Source organism: Phascolarctos cinereus, unplaced genomic scaffold (genome assembly GCF_003287225.1).
Source record: "Phascolarctos cinereus isolate Bilbo 61053 unplaced genomic scaffold, phaCin_HiC Scaffold_3;HRSCAF=262, whole genome shotgun sequence".
In the NCBI taxonomy this organism is placed as follows: Eukaryota; Metazoa; Chordata; class Mammalia; order Diprotodontia; family Phascolarctidae; genus Phascolarctos; species Phascolarctos cinereus.
The window spans coordinates 153,409,353-153,428,038 of NW_027555736.1; the positions used below are offsets into that span (position 1 = coordinate 153,409,353).

Genomic DNA, 18,686 nt, shown 5'->3' on the forward strand with positions numbered 1-18,686 from the left:
CCAACTCTTCATTGACCCCATGGACCATACTGTCCAGGAGATTTTCTTGGCAAAGGTTGCTGGAGTGGTTTGTCATTTCCTTCTCCACTGCATTATGGCAAACAGAGGTTACGTGACAGACCCAGGGTCACCCATCTAGCAAGTATCTGAGGTGGGATTTTGAACTCAGGGCTTCCTGACTCCAGGCCCAGCATTCAATACACTGAGCCACTTAGCTGCCCTGGAAATGGGGTAGTAAGTGCAGCATATACACAGAACAAGTGAATACAAAAAAAATATACAAAGGAAAGATAATATAAGTTGTGGGTCAGAAGCACAAAGAACTGAGGGGCTTATGGATGATGAGGTGGCCCTTGACCTGAACTTTGACTGGACCTAGGAATCTCAAGAGGAGGAGAAGGTAAAGATGGAGAGTATTCCATGCATGGGGGTTGACACAAAGGTGAGACTCAATGCTGCATATCGAATGGCAACAAGTCTAGTTTGGCTGGAATGTAGCTTATACGAGGTGGGAAAATGAGAAATAAATCTAAAAAGATGAGTTGGAACCCGATTACAAGAGGCCTTAAATGCCAGAGAAGATGTGTTTGATCCTAGAGGAAAGAAGGAGCCATTGAAGCTTCTTGAGCAGGGAAGCAACATGACCAGAGCTATGCTTTAGAGATGTTAATCTGGCAACAGTCTGGAGAATTAACTAGACAGAGAAGAGTGCCCTTGAGGATAAGGCCTAGATCTTCTACTTCTTTTGAATCCATCACATAACCTTAAAAAGTACAGACAATATACCAGGCCCTTAATAAACACTGGTTAAAGTGTTGCTTGCACAGATTTTCAGACCAGCATGGATGACAATGTACTATTCTTCAGTATTTGCACTATGAATTAATTGCATTCCCTGTACAATGGGCTTACCAACTAGATCCCATTCGCCATTTGAGATATAGCCAGAAATGTCTGCTTCTTGCATCTGTAAATCCAGGGACCATCCTCCATAAGACCATGACCCAAACTTCAGCTTGCACTGTTGCACGTCAAAGGGAAACCAGCGCACATCAATGTAGCATGAGCTCTTGAATATGCCTGGATTGATTGAAGGGTAATCAAAGGGAAAACAAGAAGTCAACGCAGCATTTACATCATCCCAACTCAGGTCGAGCAATTTGTCCTTACAACACAATGGGTTTGATGGTGTATAGCTTCAGAGCCATGCACGAGATCCATCATTTGTATCTTAAGAAATTAAATGTTTTGGGGCAGCTAGGTGGCGCAGTGGATAGAGCACCGGCCCTGGATTCAGGAGGACCTGAGTTCAAATCTGGCCTCAGACACATGACACTTACTAGCTGTGTGACCCTGGGCAAGTCACTTAATCCCACTGCCTAGCCAAAAAAAAAAAATTAAATGTTTGCTAACTTGCTGGATGGATTAGAGGGCACCATGTTAAAATATTTATGAGGTTCCCTCCTTTAACAAAGTTCTTCATTGCATGCTTCACAAGCTGAACCTTTTTTATTTTCTTTCTGATGTTAATAGTTTCTTCACAGAGCAGATTGTCTGGAACTCAGAATCTGTGGGTGTCCAAATCGTTGATTCTCAGGAAGGGCCTTGAGAAGTCATCTAGTCCATTCTCCTGCCTCCAGACAGGACTACACAGAAAATTTTCCAGTTTGAAAACTATCATTTTCTTTTAAAAATCTCTAAGGCAAAAACACTTCACTGTATTTCTACATTTTTAGATTCATTTTGGGGATGACAACTCTATTCTCATCAAATGCTCCCAGAATATCTTCTGCAGATAGTAAGATAAAAGGATAGACATTTATCTGAACAATGACCACCTCACCAATTAGACCTATTCAATCACTCTCAATTGCAACATTAGTCTTCAAAATTTAAAAAGAAAATGAAGAAATTGGAGAAAATCCAGGGGTCCCAAAAAAATAATGAGTAGAGGGCTGAAACACAGGCTATCCCAAAAGTCTTAGTGCAGTTTTTAAGGTTTAATCACTTAAGATTTAATAGTTTAATGTTGCACTCAGACTTTTGGGACATGCTAAATATGACTTTGGAAGAAAAGGTTGAGAAATCAATTTTCTAGCTAGAAATATATGCAAGGTCACCACAACTAGCCCAAATCCCCAAAGCACCAGACAAGATATAATGGCCTTAAATTGCAAAAGGAGGGATTTTGACTGGGTATGAGAATTTCCTCCTGACAGAGCCTGTTAAACACAGAATTTGTTACCAAGTGACATTCCCTAAGGGCTTTCAAGAGAAGAAATGACACCTGTCTGGAGTGCTTTAAAAGTAGCCCTGCCTGGAATAAGAGAAGTGGACAAAATGATGGTTGAGGGCATAAACAATTCATAATTTGAGTTCGATTTGGATAATCAGCTTAGATTACTCCTACTTCTTCCTCCAAAAAAAAAAGGAATTAGGACTAGTATGTCAAATTCCCATGAGAAACCAAAAGTAATTATATCTAAAATAGCTCCATCCAGCTGAATAATCAATGTTCTTCTCCACTGGTGATGACTGAATAATGCCTCCAAAAACTCAACCCTTACACTGAGAGTTGCTACCAATAAGCATAGAGAAGAAACACATAGACAGAATAGAAAAGTCATCATGGGACAGATTATAGGATAACCAATGCTGAGAAGCCAAACCTGCTGTATAAACTACAGCAAAACCAAACCAAAAAAAACTTGAAGTTTTCAGAGCAGAAACCAGCAAAATACCTCAAGTTCAATCCCTCCACAAAAAGCTACTGGAAACTATCTGAACTTTTAAAAATAAATAACTGAGAACAATAAGTGAATCATCTCTATCAAAAGTCAATGAAATACATAACCTAAATCAAATCGCTACCATCTTGGGGAGGGAGGAGGGGAGGGAAGGAGGGAAAAAAACGTGGAACTCAAAATCTTATAAAAAATGAATGCAAAAATTATCTTTACATGTAATTGGGAAAAATAGAATTCTATTTTTTTTAAAAAGTCAATCAAAGCAAACTTCCTTTAGTAAAGATTAATAAGGAAAACCCTTTGGGTAGCCAGGGCTTCAGTTACCTTACTTAATTCGTACCAATATACTGTATGCTGCTGAAAATGAGAACCAATACTAGGAAGTGGATCAACAAAACCTGGTAAGAAAGAGGAAGCTTGATGCAGTGCTGGATACGAAGACAGAGAGCATGGGTTTAAGTCCTTGCTCTGTTACTTACTCCCTGTGTGACCGAGAGTGCAGGAGTCACTTCACACCTCTGGGCCTCGGTTTCCTCAACTTTAAAATGAAGGGATCAGATGATATCACAGCAAAGTTCCATCCAGTTCTAAATCTATGATCTGGGCACAATTCATCAATTATTTCTTTCCCATAAATGATTAGACTATATCTTTAATGTATCTCCATTTGTTGTTCAGGTATGTTCAATTCTTTGTGACCCCATTTGGGGTGTTCGTGGCAAAGGAATGAAGTGGTTTTCCATTTCCTTATCCAACTCATTTTACAGATGAGGAAACTAAGGCAAACAGGGTTAAGTGACTTGGCCGGAGTCACACAGCTAGTAAGTGTCTGAAGCCAGATTTGAATTCAGGAAGATGAGCCTTCCTGACATCAGGTATGGTACTTTATCTACTGCAATACCTAGTTGCCCTTATACCTCCATACTGTTTCTCAACTCTATGAATATGTAATATGATAAAAGTAACAGCAATAATCAATTCACCAATTTAATTCAGTAGGTATCAATTAAGCACCTTTAGGGTACATTGCCACTTATAAAGCATTTGTAGAATATAATAAAGACCAAAGAAAGTCCTTGCCCCTGAGAAGCTTATACTCCAAAAGAGGTGGGAAAGGGAGAGGAGCAGGCTTGTGATATACAGAAGAATATGATAATTAACAATATTGTGCTGAAGGGGAGAAATGGGTCAGAGATTGATCCAGCAGACTGGAGAAGGGGTTGAGAAAACTTTCTTAAAGTATGAGTTAAATCAGTCCCAAAATGAACAAATTTCAGAGAGACCCAGAAAGGGAGAGGGATAAAAAGCATCTTATTGACTTGTTTGTTAATATTTTTGCTTCTGCTTTAAGGCTAGAGTATTTAAGTAAGATTTTGCCTTTTGTTTTAATCAATTTTGAATTCAAATAATTCTTATTGATTCAACAAGAATTTAAGCAACTCTCGTTTCTTCAGTTTTGCCTGTGTGTATTTCATGTTATGAGCTAAAGGAAAGAAGGGATGTGGTATGGCAGACAGTGCTGACTCCCTCTAAGATTCCTGCAAAAGGGGAGAGACCTGGCCTGTTGAGAAGAGGTAATATCACTAAACACTAGCAATATAAGAAAGTGACAGTAGCATATAAGCAGTACCTGGAGAAGAGTGAGGCTGTCCCACAAGAAAAAGTACTGGTCATGCCCTCATTCAATGACGCAGGTCTGTGACATAACTGGACAAAGCACCCTTAAATTCTTTTCTAAACTCACACACACACACACAGAAACATACAAACATCTTACCTGGAGGGAGGTATTGACAATGTCCTGAAGAATTCACTAAAACATTGGTATGAAATGTAGCATCAAATCGCTCATCAGCACTAGAAGGAGATTAAAGGAAGAATAAATTATGACATGTGGATGTAATGGAATACCAGTGTGTCATAAGAAGGGGGTAGTTTTAGAGAACCTGGAAAGACTTGGAGGAACTGATGCAGAAGAAAAATAGCAGAGTCAGAACGATTTATACTCTAACTACAACATCGTAGAAACAACCACCTTTGAAAGACTTAACTCTGACCGGTGCAAAGACCAACCATGATTCTGGAGGACCAATGATTCTACCCATCTCCTTTCAGTGAGGCAACAGACTAAAAATGGAGAGTAAGATATACCTTTTTAATATGGCCAATGTGCAAATCTGCCTGTTTGACTATGTATATTTGTTACAAGAGTTTTGTTTTCATTTTTCACCCTTGGGGATGGAGGTGAGACGAAGAGAAAATAAATGCTTGCCAATTGGGAAAAAAAAAGTTTTGGTATTAAATTTCATAAGCCAGTGCTAATAAGGAGTTAACTTCCTGAGTGACTCCTATGTTGGTAATTAATATAGTCAGATTAACTTGGACAGCACCCCCGAAAAACCAGACAGCTGAGTTTGTCACAGTCAGCACAAACCAGTAGCTAAAAGATGTTCCCAGACATTACACTGAGTGAGCCAATTACTGGCCCCCATTCCATAAGTGTGTATCACTTTGTAGGTGAATATATACAGATGGTCTTAACATCAAGTAACCAAGAAGATACACCTTATCCATCTCTAATGTTAAGTCAGGCAAAGCCCAGTTTTTAAGCATCTGTGCCTGATTCACTTCAAAATCAGCTCACAAATCAACTTTGATCATGTGGCAAGTGAAAGAATCAAGACTATAGCTCTCTAAAAATGCAGCTTGGTATTAGAAATAATAAGGGTAACTATACTTTTGAAGACGGGATGTTAGGAAAAACTAGGCTGCCATAAAACTCTCAAGGGATGCCCCAGGCATTACTCTACAACATCATGAGAGGGGTAAGGGAAAGGCTATACATAGACACGCCCTCACAGGTGCACCGGAATTGGATAGGTAGAACACTGGCTGGACCATTGAACTGCGGCATGGCTAGGGTGAGTTAGGTGGAACCTGTGCAGAAAAATGCCAATCTCTCCTCTCTCAGGAGCTCTTATGGCCTACCTCATTAGCAGTTTTCTGACACAGCAATGCAGAGAAGAACCCTATCAGGAATTAAGAACTTATCAGAGAAGCCACCATTTGAGAAATTTTGACTTCTCTTTGCTACCTCAAATAAATCACTTCAGGATTTGGGGTAAATAACGCGTCTCAAATCTTAGATTTGCTATTTACTACTTGAGTAACTCTGTTCAAGTCATTTCTCCATCTGAACCTCACTTTTCTCATCTGGAAAATGATGGATTGGACTAGATGTCTTGTAAAGTCCCTTCTACCTCTAAATCTATGGTCTTCTCATCCTAGCTACTCCATAAAAATACTGGGAAAACTTTTCTCAGCTTAGCCCCATTAGAGGTGTATCTTTGTTACTGCTGCAAAGGGCGTTTGAGGGGAGCAGCAATCACTAGGCTGGGGCAAGTTGCACAGATGAGGTAGTATGTCAGGTGAACCATAGAATGGTCAGAGGATTTTGATATGCAAAAATAGAATAGCCAAGTTCACTGGCTAATAGTATGCAAACTCAATTCTCTTCATTTTTTGAAAACTGAAACATCTGCCCTTTCCCAACACTGTAGTATGTCTCTGGCTCACTATAGTCATTCCAAACTCCTCCAGGGAGTTTTTTGCCCTTTTTTTGTATCCCCAGGACTTAGCATAGTGTCTGCCACACAGTAGTCCCTTAACTTGATTGACATACAGTGAGTCAATAATCACATATGTTCTGTGTGTTTGCTGGGCCCAGGGACTTGAACTCATAAAGGGTATGTAGTTTCTTTCTTACTCTTCCCCAACTTCTCTCGGGTATCCCCTGCCTATTACCCATTTTTTGTTCTCACCTTTCCAATCCAAAGATCAGTCTCTTTGACAAGAAAACAGAAGCAAAATAAAAGTTAAGCAGCTCCACTTTCTCCATCATCGGTTATCCCCATCTTATCCACCCCACCTGTGGTCCTATGTAGCTTTAATCCACCTCTGTTACACTTAGCTTTCCTTCCCAGTCTCAGCTCACTCAGATATTTAGCCTTCCTGATGTTTTTCTTATAGGACCATGCAGTGATTTTCCATAAGGTCCTGTGAATCCTCAGCACCCAGACACAGTTTGAATGATTGGATGAGCCAGGTAGTCAACAAGCAATGATTGAACATTTACTATGTGACAGGCATTTACTAAGGGCTGAGAATAACAAAGAGCAGCAAAAGTACAGCCCCGTCCGAGGAAATCCCATTCTAGTAAGAAAAACCATATGCAAATAACTCTATGTACATTATAGAGACACATATACACATACACACACAGAGAGTATGTAGACCATATAGAGCAGTGTCAAACTCAAATAGAAACAGATCTGGCATAATGACTTAGAAAACCACAAATCAACATTATCTGTGTTGTATTGTATTTTTATTTATTTTGTCAAACATTTCCCAATTATGTTTTAATCTGGTTCAAGCTGCTCTAGAAAGTTTGATACCTATGGGGGAAAAAAAAAAGATAATCTAAGAGAGGAAAGCAGTAGCGGGAGGGGAGGGACCAGAAAAGGTCCCCTACAGAGGGTGGGATTTGAACTGAGTCTTTCTGGAAACGACTCCAGGAGGCAAAAGTAAGGAGGAAGAACATGGCAGGCATGTGGAGAGCCAGGGAAAAGACACAGGAGTGGGAAGATGAAGTGTCCATGCAAAGAACAGTAAGCCCATTGTCATACTGAATCATAGAGTACACAGAGGGAAGCAAACTGTCCAAAGACTAAAAAGGTAATTGTAAAAGATTTTAATTGCCAAAGTCAGCATTTGATAATTGATCCTAGAGATAATAAGGAGCCACCAGAATTCACTGAGGAGGAATGTGACATGATCAGACCTGCATTTTAGAAGGATCAATTTAGTAACTAATTGAAAGACGGACTAAAGTGGAAAGAGACTTGAAGCAGAATGACCAATCAGAGTAATCTTGCAATAGCCCAGGCCAGAAAATACAATGTCAGAGCTGCAGTCACCAAAAAGTCATAAGTAATGACTTTGTGTCTTGATCAGACTCCCACAACCTGGTAAAGAGCTATCATGTCAGCGATGGAGCATCACTGCCCAGCAAGCATTGCCAGGAAGGACACGCAAATGTGAGAGAAGTACAGAAACCCATCTAAGACTGACCTTCCGTTGGTTGATGGAATTGTGAACACTTGGAGGACAGACAAATATGCCTGGGTACAGTCATATCATGCCTACTGCTATAATAGCTCTGGCTGAGGTTCACCGGCTGCAAAGTTTATAGTCTGTAGAAAGTACTGTCAGGGTGATTGATCCCTCGGATTTCTAAATTCGGCTTTTCACAGCAGCACATCTGCCTGCAGATTGCTACATTCCAGAAGAGAAGTGATAACAAAGTTGAATCAACTGAAGAACAATGCCTACCTCGTCTGACATTGAATGAGCTTCCAGAGTCTGAAGGAGCTCCGGGTTTTTGTAAACAGCATGGACAACAATGGGAAGCCATGCCCCTACAAGATGGTGTCTCCATACCTCAAATGTGGCAGTTCCTTCTGGATTGCTTAGTTCTTTTCTATACAGTCAGCTTTTGGGAGAAGTAAAGGCAGGGCTGGAACAGGGAACTGTATGGACTGTGATAGAGTTACATCCACAATGATAACTCAATGAATTGAGCTCCCTCCCCACTGTTTCTGTTTATCTAAAAATATCAAGAGAGGCAGCAAAGGAAGCCAGTTCTTCAAGCCATCATGTGAGCCCTCCCCCTTTGGGGTCCACTGGAAAAACTTAGGGACGTAAGCATCATTGAGGACGTGTGGAAAAAAATTCTGCAATCTGCATTTTAGTCACAAGCCTGTCAGAAATAATTTTTATTGTTTTAGATTAAACTTTCAGCATCTTCTTCTTAGAGGAGGAGTTCTTAACCTTTTTTGAGTCATGGACCCCTGTAGCAGTCTGGCAGAGTCTCTGAACTTCTCATAAGAATGTTTTAATGTTTTAAAAAGAATGTTTTAAAATGCATAAAATAAAATGCATAGGATTATAAAGAAAACTATTTTATGTATGCAATATAGAAATATATCACATACATCATAAATATATAAAATTATAATAATTGTATTGTGTGTTATATATAACATATCATAATAATATAAAATATATATTTAAATAAATATTATATAAAATATCATTTTCAAAATATTTTTTTAAAACCTTAATGTCTCCAGATTAAGAACTCCTGTCTGAGAAAGAAGGCAGGGGGTCCAAAAATGGATAGTTTCCTCATCATTTCAAAACTCTCTAACACAAGTTATTTTGGTATTATAATTTATATCATTCCCAGACAACAGACAAAACTCCACAGTCAAAATTCAAGATTAAGCAAGGGGTACAGAGTTTAGATGACAATTCACTTCATCAAGCAAAACTGGGACGATACTCTTGGAGAACAATTTTCCTAAAATTGTCAATCCCCCTTTGACCACTCCATCCAAACATTCTCTTTTCCAGCTGGTCAAAGGTGGACCCAAGAGATACTTCCATTAACTGAAATAATAAAAGGCTTCTCCCTTCTCTTAAACTGACCATTGCCCTAATCCAGTCAAGGCACTGGAGAAGAATACTGCTTCTACTCTATTTCAAAAGGTAGAACCTTTTCACTAGTTTCCTCAAAGAAATTGATTAGGTCTTTGGTAAGAGGATAGGAGGAAGAAGACGGCATTGTTTTGCTTTTTTTTTTTTTGCTGCTTTTATTTCTCCCAAAAGCTGACTGTGTAGAAAAGAAGCAACATTGGATTCTCATCCAGATTAGTCCTAAACCTTCAGGTTAGAATTCTAGGGGAAAGATTTTCTAAAAGACTGTCGCAGGAGGAGTCTGCTTCAGCAGGAATCATCCTCAACTCTTTGGTCTTCAAGTCTCATCCGCTCTTCCTTACATCTGTCTTGCATCTGTCTCCTCTCCATTCATATTGTCACCATTCCAGATCAGGCCTTTATCAACTTTTTTCCGGACTATTGAAATAGCCTCTGAATGACTCTCCCTGCCTCAAACCTCTCCCCTCTCCAATCCATCTTCCACAAAGCTGCCAAAGTGATTTTGCCAAAGTCCGCATCACTCCCCTATTCAATGAACTCCAGAGGCTCCCACTTACCTCTAAGCTTAAATACAACTATTCTGTTTGGTGTCTAAACTCCTTAACAACCTACCTCCAACCTACCTTCCCGTACTTATTATACATTATTCACTTTGATACACTCTACTGTAGGGCCAAACTGGACTTTCTGTAATTCTTCACACACATCACATCTCATATCTTTATACCTCTGCGTAGGCCCATGCCTGAAATACAATCCCACCTCTAAGAATTCCTGGTTTCCTTTAAAGCTCACCTCAAACACTACCTCCTGCATGAGATGAGGAACTGAGGCAAACAAGGTTAAGTGACTTGCTCAGGGTCACACAGGTCTGAGGCCACATTTGAACTCAAGAGGATGGGTCTTCCTGACTCTAGACCCAGCACTTTGTCCACTGCACTACCACACTACTAACAATATGGCCTTATCCAAATCACTTATAAGTGTCAGATCTTTGATTTTTTTCGAATGTTAAAAGGGGCCAAAAATATTTATACTAACTCACAAGGGTCATTAATCAGCATTTATTAAACATCTATTATGTGCCAGGTACCATATCAGATAGCAGGGATACAAAGAATGAGGCAACCCTGTGAAGAAAGTGATTTGTAAACCTTAAAACACTCTATAAAATGTGAGCTATCATTATTATTACCAACTCAGCAGTCCCAAGCCTTAAGGCCTCTCAGTATTGAATCTATTTAGTTTTAAATAGGCCAGAAAACACTGACTAAGGTGGACTTGAGGCTGATATTGGGGGGGAAGGGAGAAAACATGATTAAGTGCTCAGCAGAAAATAAGTGATGTGAAGAACAGAGAAACAAATACCAATACAGAAAGAGAACAAAATGAAGGGGCTGCAGGAATACAGGTAACACACAAAAAACCGCCTCTTGGCAGGGGATGATAATATTGGGAAAAGAAAAGAGCAGAAAGTGGAGAATAAATAACAAAAACAAAATCCTATGATTCTATAAGTCCATGTACAATGTGCTTCTCAAGTATTTAAGTGCCAGACCTAAGCATGATTAATAATGCTTCTTATTAATCCTTCATTCTCCCTGGCTTACAACATCCCTGTGAGACAGAGCAGAAACAGAGTAAATGAAGATGAAGTAGCTAGGAAATGGCATGAATGGGGAGAAAGTGGACACACCAAATTGCTTAAGAAGAAATAAAGCTTTGAGAAAGAAACCACATGATGGACATTTTGAACTGGTTTCCGCTTTTATTCTCGCATTTTAAATGCTAGCAATTGGCAGCATGGAACTTCAGTGCTCATCACCAATAAACCTTGAGACAGATGGAGTTTTCTGAGTATTTCCAAGTATCAAAGCTCCCAAACCAGAATGCTAACATTATGAACAGGGCCAGTGGAGTCACTTCACCAAATGTTACTGATACTTCCAGTGCAATGCAACTTGCAGGCTCTCTACACACAGTGGGATAATGAAAAAGGTGAATTGCACGGAGCCACCAACAATTGGAAAATGAACCTGTTGGATTGCTAGTCACTTATTTTGCTGAATTCGAGTAATATTTTCTTTTGTTTAAGCCAATTTATCTAGACATTTGCTGTTTGAGGTTAGGAGGTAAGCGCCATAAAGCCTAATTAATTCCTTCTAAGCATCATAATTGTACCTTAAGTATTTGCCCCTGGGTCAAGCTTTCCTCTGGCAAGAATAATAGAAAAAGCAGTTTGTTTGCAGCTATCATCAACTCGGTGCATTTTTCAAACATAACAATAGTTTTTACTAAAAATTAACCAAATAGTTTGATAAGTTTCCATTTCTTAGTGGAACATCCAAAAAAGTTCAAGGGGAGAGTTCATGATACAAGTCAAGGACGCTTATCACTAAACTTCACTGTTCTTTATGACAAGCATGACTTCCAGATCTATCAATCCAGCCCTGGTCTTATTCTCACCAACTGCCTACTGGACATTTCCTATTGGGTATCCTTTAGGCATCTCAAACGCAACAAACACATTCAAAAAAGATTTCATTTTATTTTCCCCAGAACCCATTCTGTTCCAAATTTCCCTATTTCTGTCAAGGGCATTACCATCACCCAGGTTTGAAATCTCAGACTAATTCTCGACTCCTTACTCGTTCAACCCACATCATAGATCATAGATCAAGTCTTACTTTCTCTCTAGTCTAATCCACCAGAGAGGGAAATGGCAAGCTATTCCAGTATCTTTGCCAAGAAAACCTCATGGACAGTGTGGTCCATGGGGTCACAAAGAGTTGGAAACAACTGAACAATTGAGCAACAATGTTCCAGGGAAGGGAAAGGAAGGGAAAGGGAAGGAGAAGGGAAGAGAAAAGCAGTAGGCATTGATATAGTGTCTATTATGTTCCAGGCACTGTGCTAAGTGCTTTTATAAATATTATTTTATCCTCACCAGGACCCTGTGAGGTAGTGCTATTGTTATCCCCATTTTACAGTTGAGGAAACTGAGGTAGACAGAGATGAAATGACTAGGCTTTAGGCACACAGCTAATAAGTGTCTGAGTCCAGATTTGATCCACTGAGACTTTGCATTATAAAATACAGTTCCGGCCCTCAAGGATTCTAATTCTAATGAGGAAGACAGCACACAAATAAATAAGTAAATACAAGAAATACAGTGTAAATGGAAGCTAATCTTAAACAGAAGGCAGTGGGGAGGGGGGGAGATTGGGATAGTCCTGCAAAAAATGGAATTTGACCTGAGTCTTGAAGGAAGTCAGGAGGCAGAGGAGAGAATGGAGAGCATTCCAGACATGAGGGGACTGCCAGTGTATCTCAGACCCTCAACCCTATATCACCCTGACTATTCCTTTAGCTTCCAAGTTGTTCTTCTCTCCTCAAGTCTGTCCCTCTGCACTGCCCACGCAGCTTGTCAAAGAGGATTTCCTAAAGCCCTGGCACTAACAAATGCTTGTTCTCTTCCCTTACTTTCCTTACAGAATCCAAGTTCCTAAGTTCCTAAGAACAGTATACAGCATAGTGACTGGCACATAGTAGGGGCTTAACAAATGTTTCTTGATTGACTGATTCTTAGTAAGGCTTCATTCAATTTTTCTTACCTGCCCCCAAGGGTTTTTTCTCAGCTTCTGGCAATTTATCTAATTTCCTCAGTCTATTATCAAAATTTAGGTGCTAATTACCTCCTTAACATTCTCCTCTCAATTGTTCTGTCCCTCCCTGCTGGGGAATGACAGTTTATAATATAGAAGCAAAGGCCCTAGGTCTGAGCTCCAAGTTTAGGCGTCTTATCTGTACTGGGGCTCATTCAAAGGATTTCCAAAATGAAGGCCTATCATATTTTTTGCATCTGCTGCAGGAATTTCCCTTTGATTGTCTTTTTCCAACCAGGTGTTTCATCTCCTTTTTATACAATGGCCCTGGCTAATCATCCGAAGCTTCTGCCCAGACACCCCTTAACTACTTATATCAGAGACAGGTTGAGTAGCTGATAGCAGACTTTATATCTACAGTGAACTAATGTTTTTAAACCCACCTAGGACAGCAGTTATTGAAAAAAGATAACTCAGAGGTTTCTTCCATAGTATGAGTAGACATAAGTATAAAAGCTGTTACTTGGTTTTTTCCGATATTTTGGAAGTTCTTTATGTCACCAGGTTATTTTAGGAGGCGGAATATCTGGAAACATTTTTTTTCCCACTTCAGGTAAAAAATGAAAATTCTTTGTGCAGGAAGGAAATAAATATTTTCCTTTTTCTGCCTTAACCTTGGAACTAAAATGAGCCACAGTCCAGAACACAGGAATTCATCATCTTATCCCAACTGAGCTACCAGCAAGAAAGACAGAATATTTAATGTTTTGTTCTAGGAAAGGATGAAGGATGAGATGAATTTTGTAATGACCTGAAGAGAGTACATTATGTTTGGGTTCCTACCAGTATCTAGGAACAGCAAGGTATGCACAAAATGCAAGCTGGTCTCCCTATTAGTGTAAGTAAAAGGATTGGAGGATCACAACTTATCTACCATCCAGGTTATCAGGGAGAATGAAATGATCCTTAAAAGAGTGGAAGAAGTATTTTAAAGGAGAAACAAAAAAGGAAAATGGGATCTGAATAGACTTACCATCATCAGGAGGTTGGAAAATGGAAAAATATCGCTGGAGAAGGGAGGGAAGAGGGCCCACTGAAGAGGTCCAGCAAAAAAGACTGAGGAGTGGTCTGTTGTAGAGGGGATTCTTACTTGTAGAAGGAATGGACTAAATGTCTTTTGATGTCCCTTCCCAAACTAGGATTCCATGAATCTGTGAGATTCTGTGATTACAGATAGATTGAGTTTGAAACACTGAAGATAAATCCAGGTAGATGTTTAATGAACAGATGGTGATAGTGGAGTGGAGTGGAGAGGAGTAGAGGAGAAAGATTAGAGCTAAATATATAAATTTAGGAATCATCTATGTGGAGGTGATAATGGAACCCCTGGAAGTTGGTGAGATCTTTAAGAATACAGAGAAATAAAAGGACTCCAGATAGAAGCTTGCGGGGGTGGGGGAGGGAGGGGAGCTGTAGTGGATGGATGAGGATAGACCTTATCAACAAGACGGAGAGATGTGGGATAGATGACAGTACAGTTAGATTGACTAAGAACTGGTTGAATGAATGAACCCAAAGGGTAGTTATTAATGTAACTTAGTGATATAGTGGTGTTTTATTTAATAATTGCTTAATGTAATAATAATTCATAATATTATATAATTAATAATAAATTATTTAATTTAATAATTATTTAACAGTGGACTAATGGTAATTTATAGTGGAATATCTCCAGAATTTGTACTTGACCCTGTGCTGCTCAACATTTTCAGTAATCATCTGGATAAAATTATACCTAAATGGAAAGAGTATCAATTTGTAGATGACTTGAAACTAGAGGCATAGCCAACACAATGAATAACAATCAGGATCTGAAATAATATCAACAGGTTAAAACAATGTTCCAAAGCTATTAAGATCAAAATTAATAAAGCCTGAGGTGATAAAAGTGAATAAATAACTTTAAATAAATACAAATTTCTATATCAGGATATAAAAAAAGCTGCACAAATACAGAATGGAGGAGTTATGACTTGGCACTGGTAGACTCCAAGCTCAATGAATTAATAGTATTATATTACAACCCCCCCAAAAGCTAACACGATTGTTGACTAAATCAAGAAGCATGGTATCAGAAATGAGAAAGATGATAGTCCCACTGTACTCTTCCCTGGTTAGACCACAACTAGAGTCTTACATTCTCCTTTTTTGTTGCACCATTTTAAAATGAAGGTTGACAAGATGAAAAGTAAACAAAGGACAGTTATGAGCATGGGGGAAGAATTATATATCACAAATCAGCATAAGAAATTAAATGAAATTTGGGAGGAGTTTTGCAGAAGCTGCAGACAACATGCAAAGGCCAGCAGATGACAGAAAAAGTTTAGAAACTCAAAAATGCACAAAATACATGCGTAGTATTATATAATAGCAATATATTTTATCTTTTTAGGTACTGTAAATACTGCATAAAGAAAAAAACTCAGACTTCTCTGGTATGAAGGGCAAAAAATTTTTACATGGATTTTCCAGATTATGGGGTACTTTACCCCTAACTCCAACAATATGGAAGGGATAACTGTAGCAGTGTTTACATTAGAGAAGAGAATATCAAAGAGAGATACGACAGCATTCTTGAAGTCCTGGAAGAGGCAACATGTAGAAAAGTTAAGATTGTTTTACTTGGCAATGAAAGATATAAGTAGGAGTCATGGCTGAAAACTGCAGGGAAGCAGATTTGAAATAGTATAAGGAAAAACTTGGTGACAATAACAGAATGGTCCTAAAGTGAATCAGCCTAGTTCATCAGGACACATAAGTAAAGGATGGAAGATTTTGTTATGGATGTCATAGAGATAAGATTATGTGATTCTGTGACTATTGAAATACTTTTCAACAACATGATAAATGGACAATTTTAACCACCATTCATAGAATCTCAAAGTTGAGACATCTCAGGTCAATCTTCACTGAAATTACGAATGTTGTTTACAACCCCAATAAATGGGCACCCATCCTCTACTTTTACTTCTCTGGTAATGGGGAACTCACTCTCCACACACACATACATAAATATACATACCTCTCCAAGGTAGGCTGAACCTGCAGGGCTCTATTAAAAAGTTTTTGGTTTTTTCATTTGTTATTTCATTTTTTACATGAAGCCCAATTCTATAACCCTATAACTTCAGAGAATCACACAATTTCAGAGTTGAAGGGGACCTCAGTTGCCATTTAATCCAACCCATAACCCCAAAAGAACCCCATTAATATTCACATTAATATAGGCCTTCTGTTGTATCTGGTTTAGCAGCTGTATCTGAGTATGTTTCTCCCTCCCTCTGCCCTAGTTTAAATTTGGTTTTATTTTGTTCTTGGTAAGGTAACCATATGTTCACACTCCTTCCTTTTTTTTTTTTAGGAATGAAACAAACAGCTTTGTGTTGAATTAGAAATGAATCAGAGATGCTTATCATTGCCAAAGGAAGGAGCAGAGTAACCAGTTTCATGTTATTATGAATAAAAAGAAGTGATTATGGATTATCAAAATGGAAGTTGGTGAGCCAGTGAATTTTTGAAAATGACAAAGAGAAAATTGATAAATTTCCCTTAATTAGATTATTCTGTGTAGATGCAGTCCCCAGTGATTCTCCTATCATTCCTATGTGCATCCAAAAAGAAAACCATTCAGAATCTTGGGAAATGTTCTCAGTGCTTAAATTCCCTCATCACATTAGGCACATTGAGTTCATCTACATGGATTGTACTGTTAGTTAGAGGCAGAGTAGTCGATGAAATAGAATGTAATCTGTGAAGCAAATAAAATTTCCTAGGAGATGCAGTGCTCTAGAAGATGACATTGAAAGGGGGGGGGAAAGGTTCACACGAGTTAGGTACTTGGATGGGAACTGGAGCAGTAGAGGTATCAAGCCTTGACTGGCCTCTGCCCTTGCACATCTCTAATTTTGGAAGCTAGTTAACTCCCACCTGTATTTATGGCCTCAAAACAGATATTGAACCAATTCTGTCCATAAGTTAAGGGTATATTAAAGATCTTAGGGTAGGAGTTTATAAGCTCAGAATTCAATCTTGTAATTGGTCTTCTTTGATTTTTAACCCGATCTCTCTAATAACTGAGTTTTGGTCTTGTTACTCTATGGCCAAGCCCCTAAACCCTACCTCAAGGCCCAAAGAGTTGAGTTTATGTCATGTTACCCTCTAACTGAATCCCTGCAGGGTCTAGATTTTTTTGTTCCTGAACTATAATCTCTCCATGACTGGATCCCTAATTCCTTGACTACCCCCATATCAACTAACTGCTTAGATCCCTCCCAGATGGATGCCTGGAGCTTAGACTTGGCTAGATACCTTGGATCTTGGATTCAGTTTAGAGAGTTACATTCTGCTTGTCCTTTCTTCTCAATATCTGATCTCTTCAGACACATATTCCTGTATGCCCACCTATGAAATAACCAGCCCCTAGCCTAGCTCCCATGTTGTGATGCCCACTCTACCCAAAAAGTCTGTCTGGACTCCTCATCCTGACCTTCTATGGTCTGAACTGTCAAGGTACCACCTGAGCCTTACTAATGTAAGAAAAAAACAAAGTTAATAAGGATTTTATCAGTGATAGGACAAGTTCATAGTCAAGTTAACATCTACAGTGAGCTTTCTTCCTTAGGCTGAAATATGGTTTTTAAAAGTTTTGCACATTAAATCTAAATAAAAAGAAAGCCTGAAGCACCATGCAAATTATTTCAAAGAATATGCCATTTGCTACTACAGGATCTCAGAGAACTTCCTTCAACATATATCCATTTATGTTGGTTGTACCCAGTTGTTTTCGATGAAAGTGAGGAAGGAGAGTGTAATATGTTGAGTCTACTGACTGAACCTGTTTCAAATGAAATATAACTGTAGTATCTAGTTTCCCTCCCAGAAAACCCAGAAAAGCTAGTCCAATATGAGGCCTTCCAGGGCTCAATACTCACTCAAAACTATAGTTAATGAGGCTGCACAAATGTGCTTAATTTCACCAGCCAGCTAGAAGACACATTACTTCAAAGCAAAAGAACATTTAATCAAATAGCATGTCAAGCTGTGGTAAGGAACTATCCACCCTCCCTCTCCACCTCCACTCTCCCGTGAGTGGAGTATATTCACTCTGTCACAGATCATCACACTTACCAGGGCACACATCCAGACAGTACATGTAACTATAGAACACACATGGACAGCACACACATAACAGACAGCATCATTAGGGAACATGCAGAAAAAAATATATACCAGGAACCCACATGGCTAGAGCACATGTATGAAAAGAACACACATAGGAAGGAACCCATGTAATCAGGGAACACATGTGATATGGCAATTTATACCTCTAGTGATACAGGGAACCTAATGTCCTCTTAAGACATCACTGCATTGCTCTCTGCTGGGTGTTTACTTAAGGTGGGTGCATTATCACTACTGGACCAAATGACTCTGCTAGGCAGCTCTACTGGTCTCCCTGTTGCTGGGATGCTCTCTGTAGATCTTTTCATGCCCACACAGAGCCAGAAAACCAAGAAAAACCTGCAGAACTCCTGAAGTTCAGATTGAGTTCATCCTTCTTGACTCCACATGTATAATGCTAATTTGAATTCCATGGTCTTAAACATCTGTCCATTTTAGCATCAAGATATGCCTACCATACCCCAATTATGAGCCTATGACCCCAAAACCTATTTTAGGAACTCTGCCCCCACAAAAAACACACACATACATA

At 39.1% G+C, this 18,686-nt stretch overlaps 1 protein-coding gene across 1 annotated transcript in view; it reads right to left on the bottom strand.

Annotated features, from left to right (window-relative positions):
• The window catches only part of CHRNA7 (cholinergic receptor nicotinic alpha 7 subunit), a 171,300-nt gene that overhangs the window by 24,423 nt on the left and 128,191 nt on the right, over nt 1-18,686 (bottom strand). The window contains exons 5-6 of the mRNA XM_020982020.2: nt 4,525-4,604; nt 913-1,080 (exon numbers count right to left, since the gene is read on the bottom strand). Coding sequence (XP_020837679.1) covers nt 913-1,080; nt 4,525-4,604 — 248 coding nt within the window. The remainder of the gene's footprint in view (nt 1-912; nt 1,081-4,524; nt 4,605-18,686) is intronic.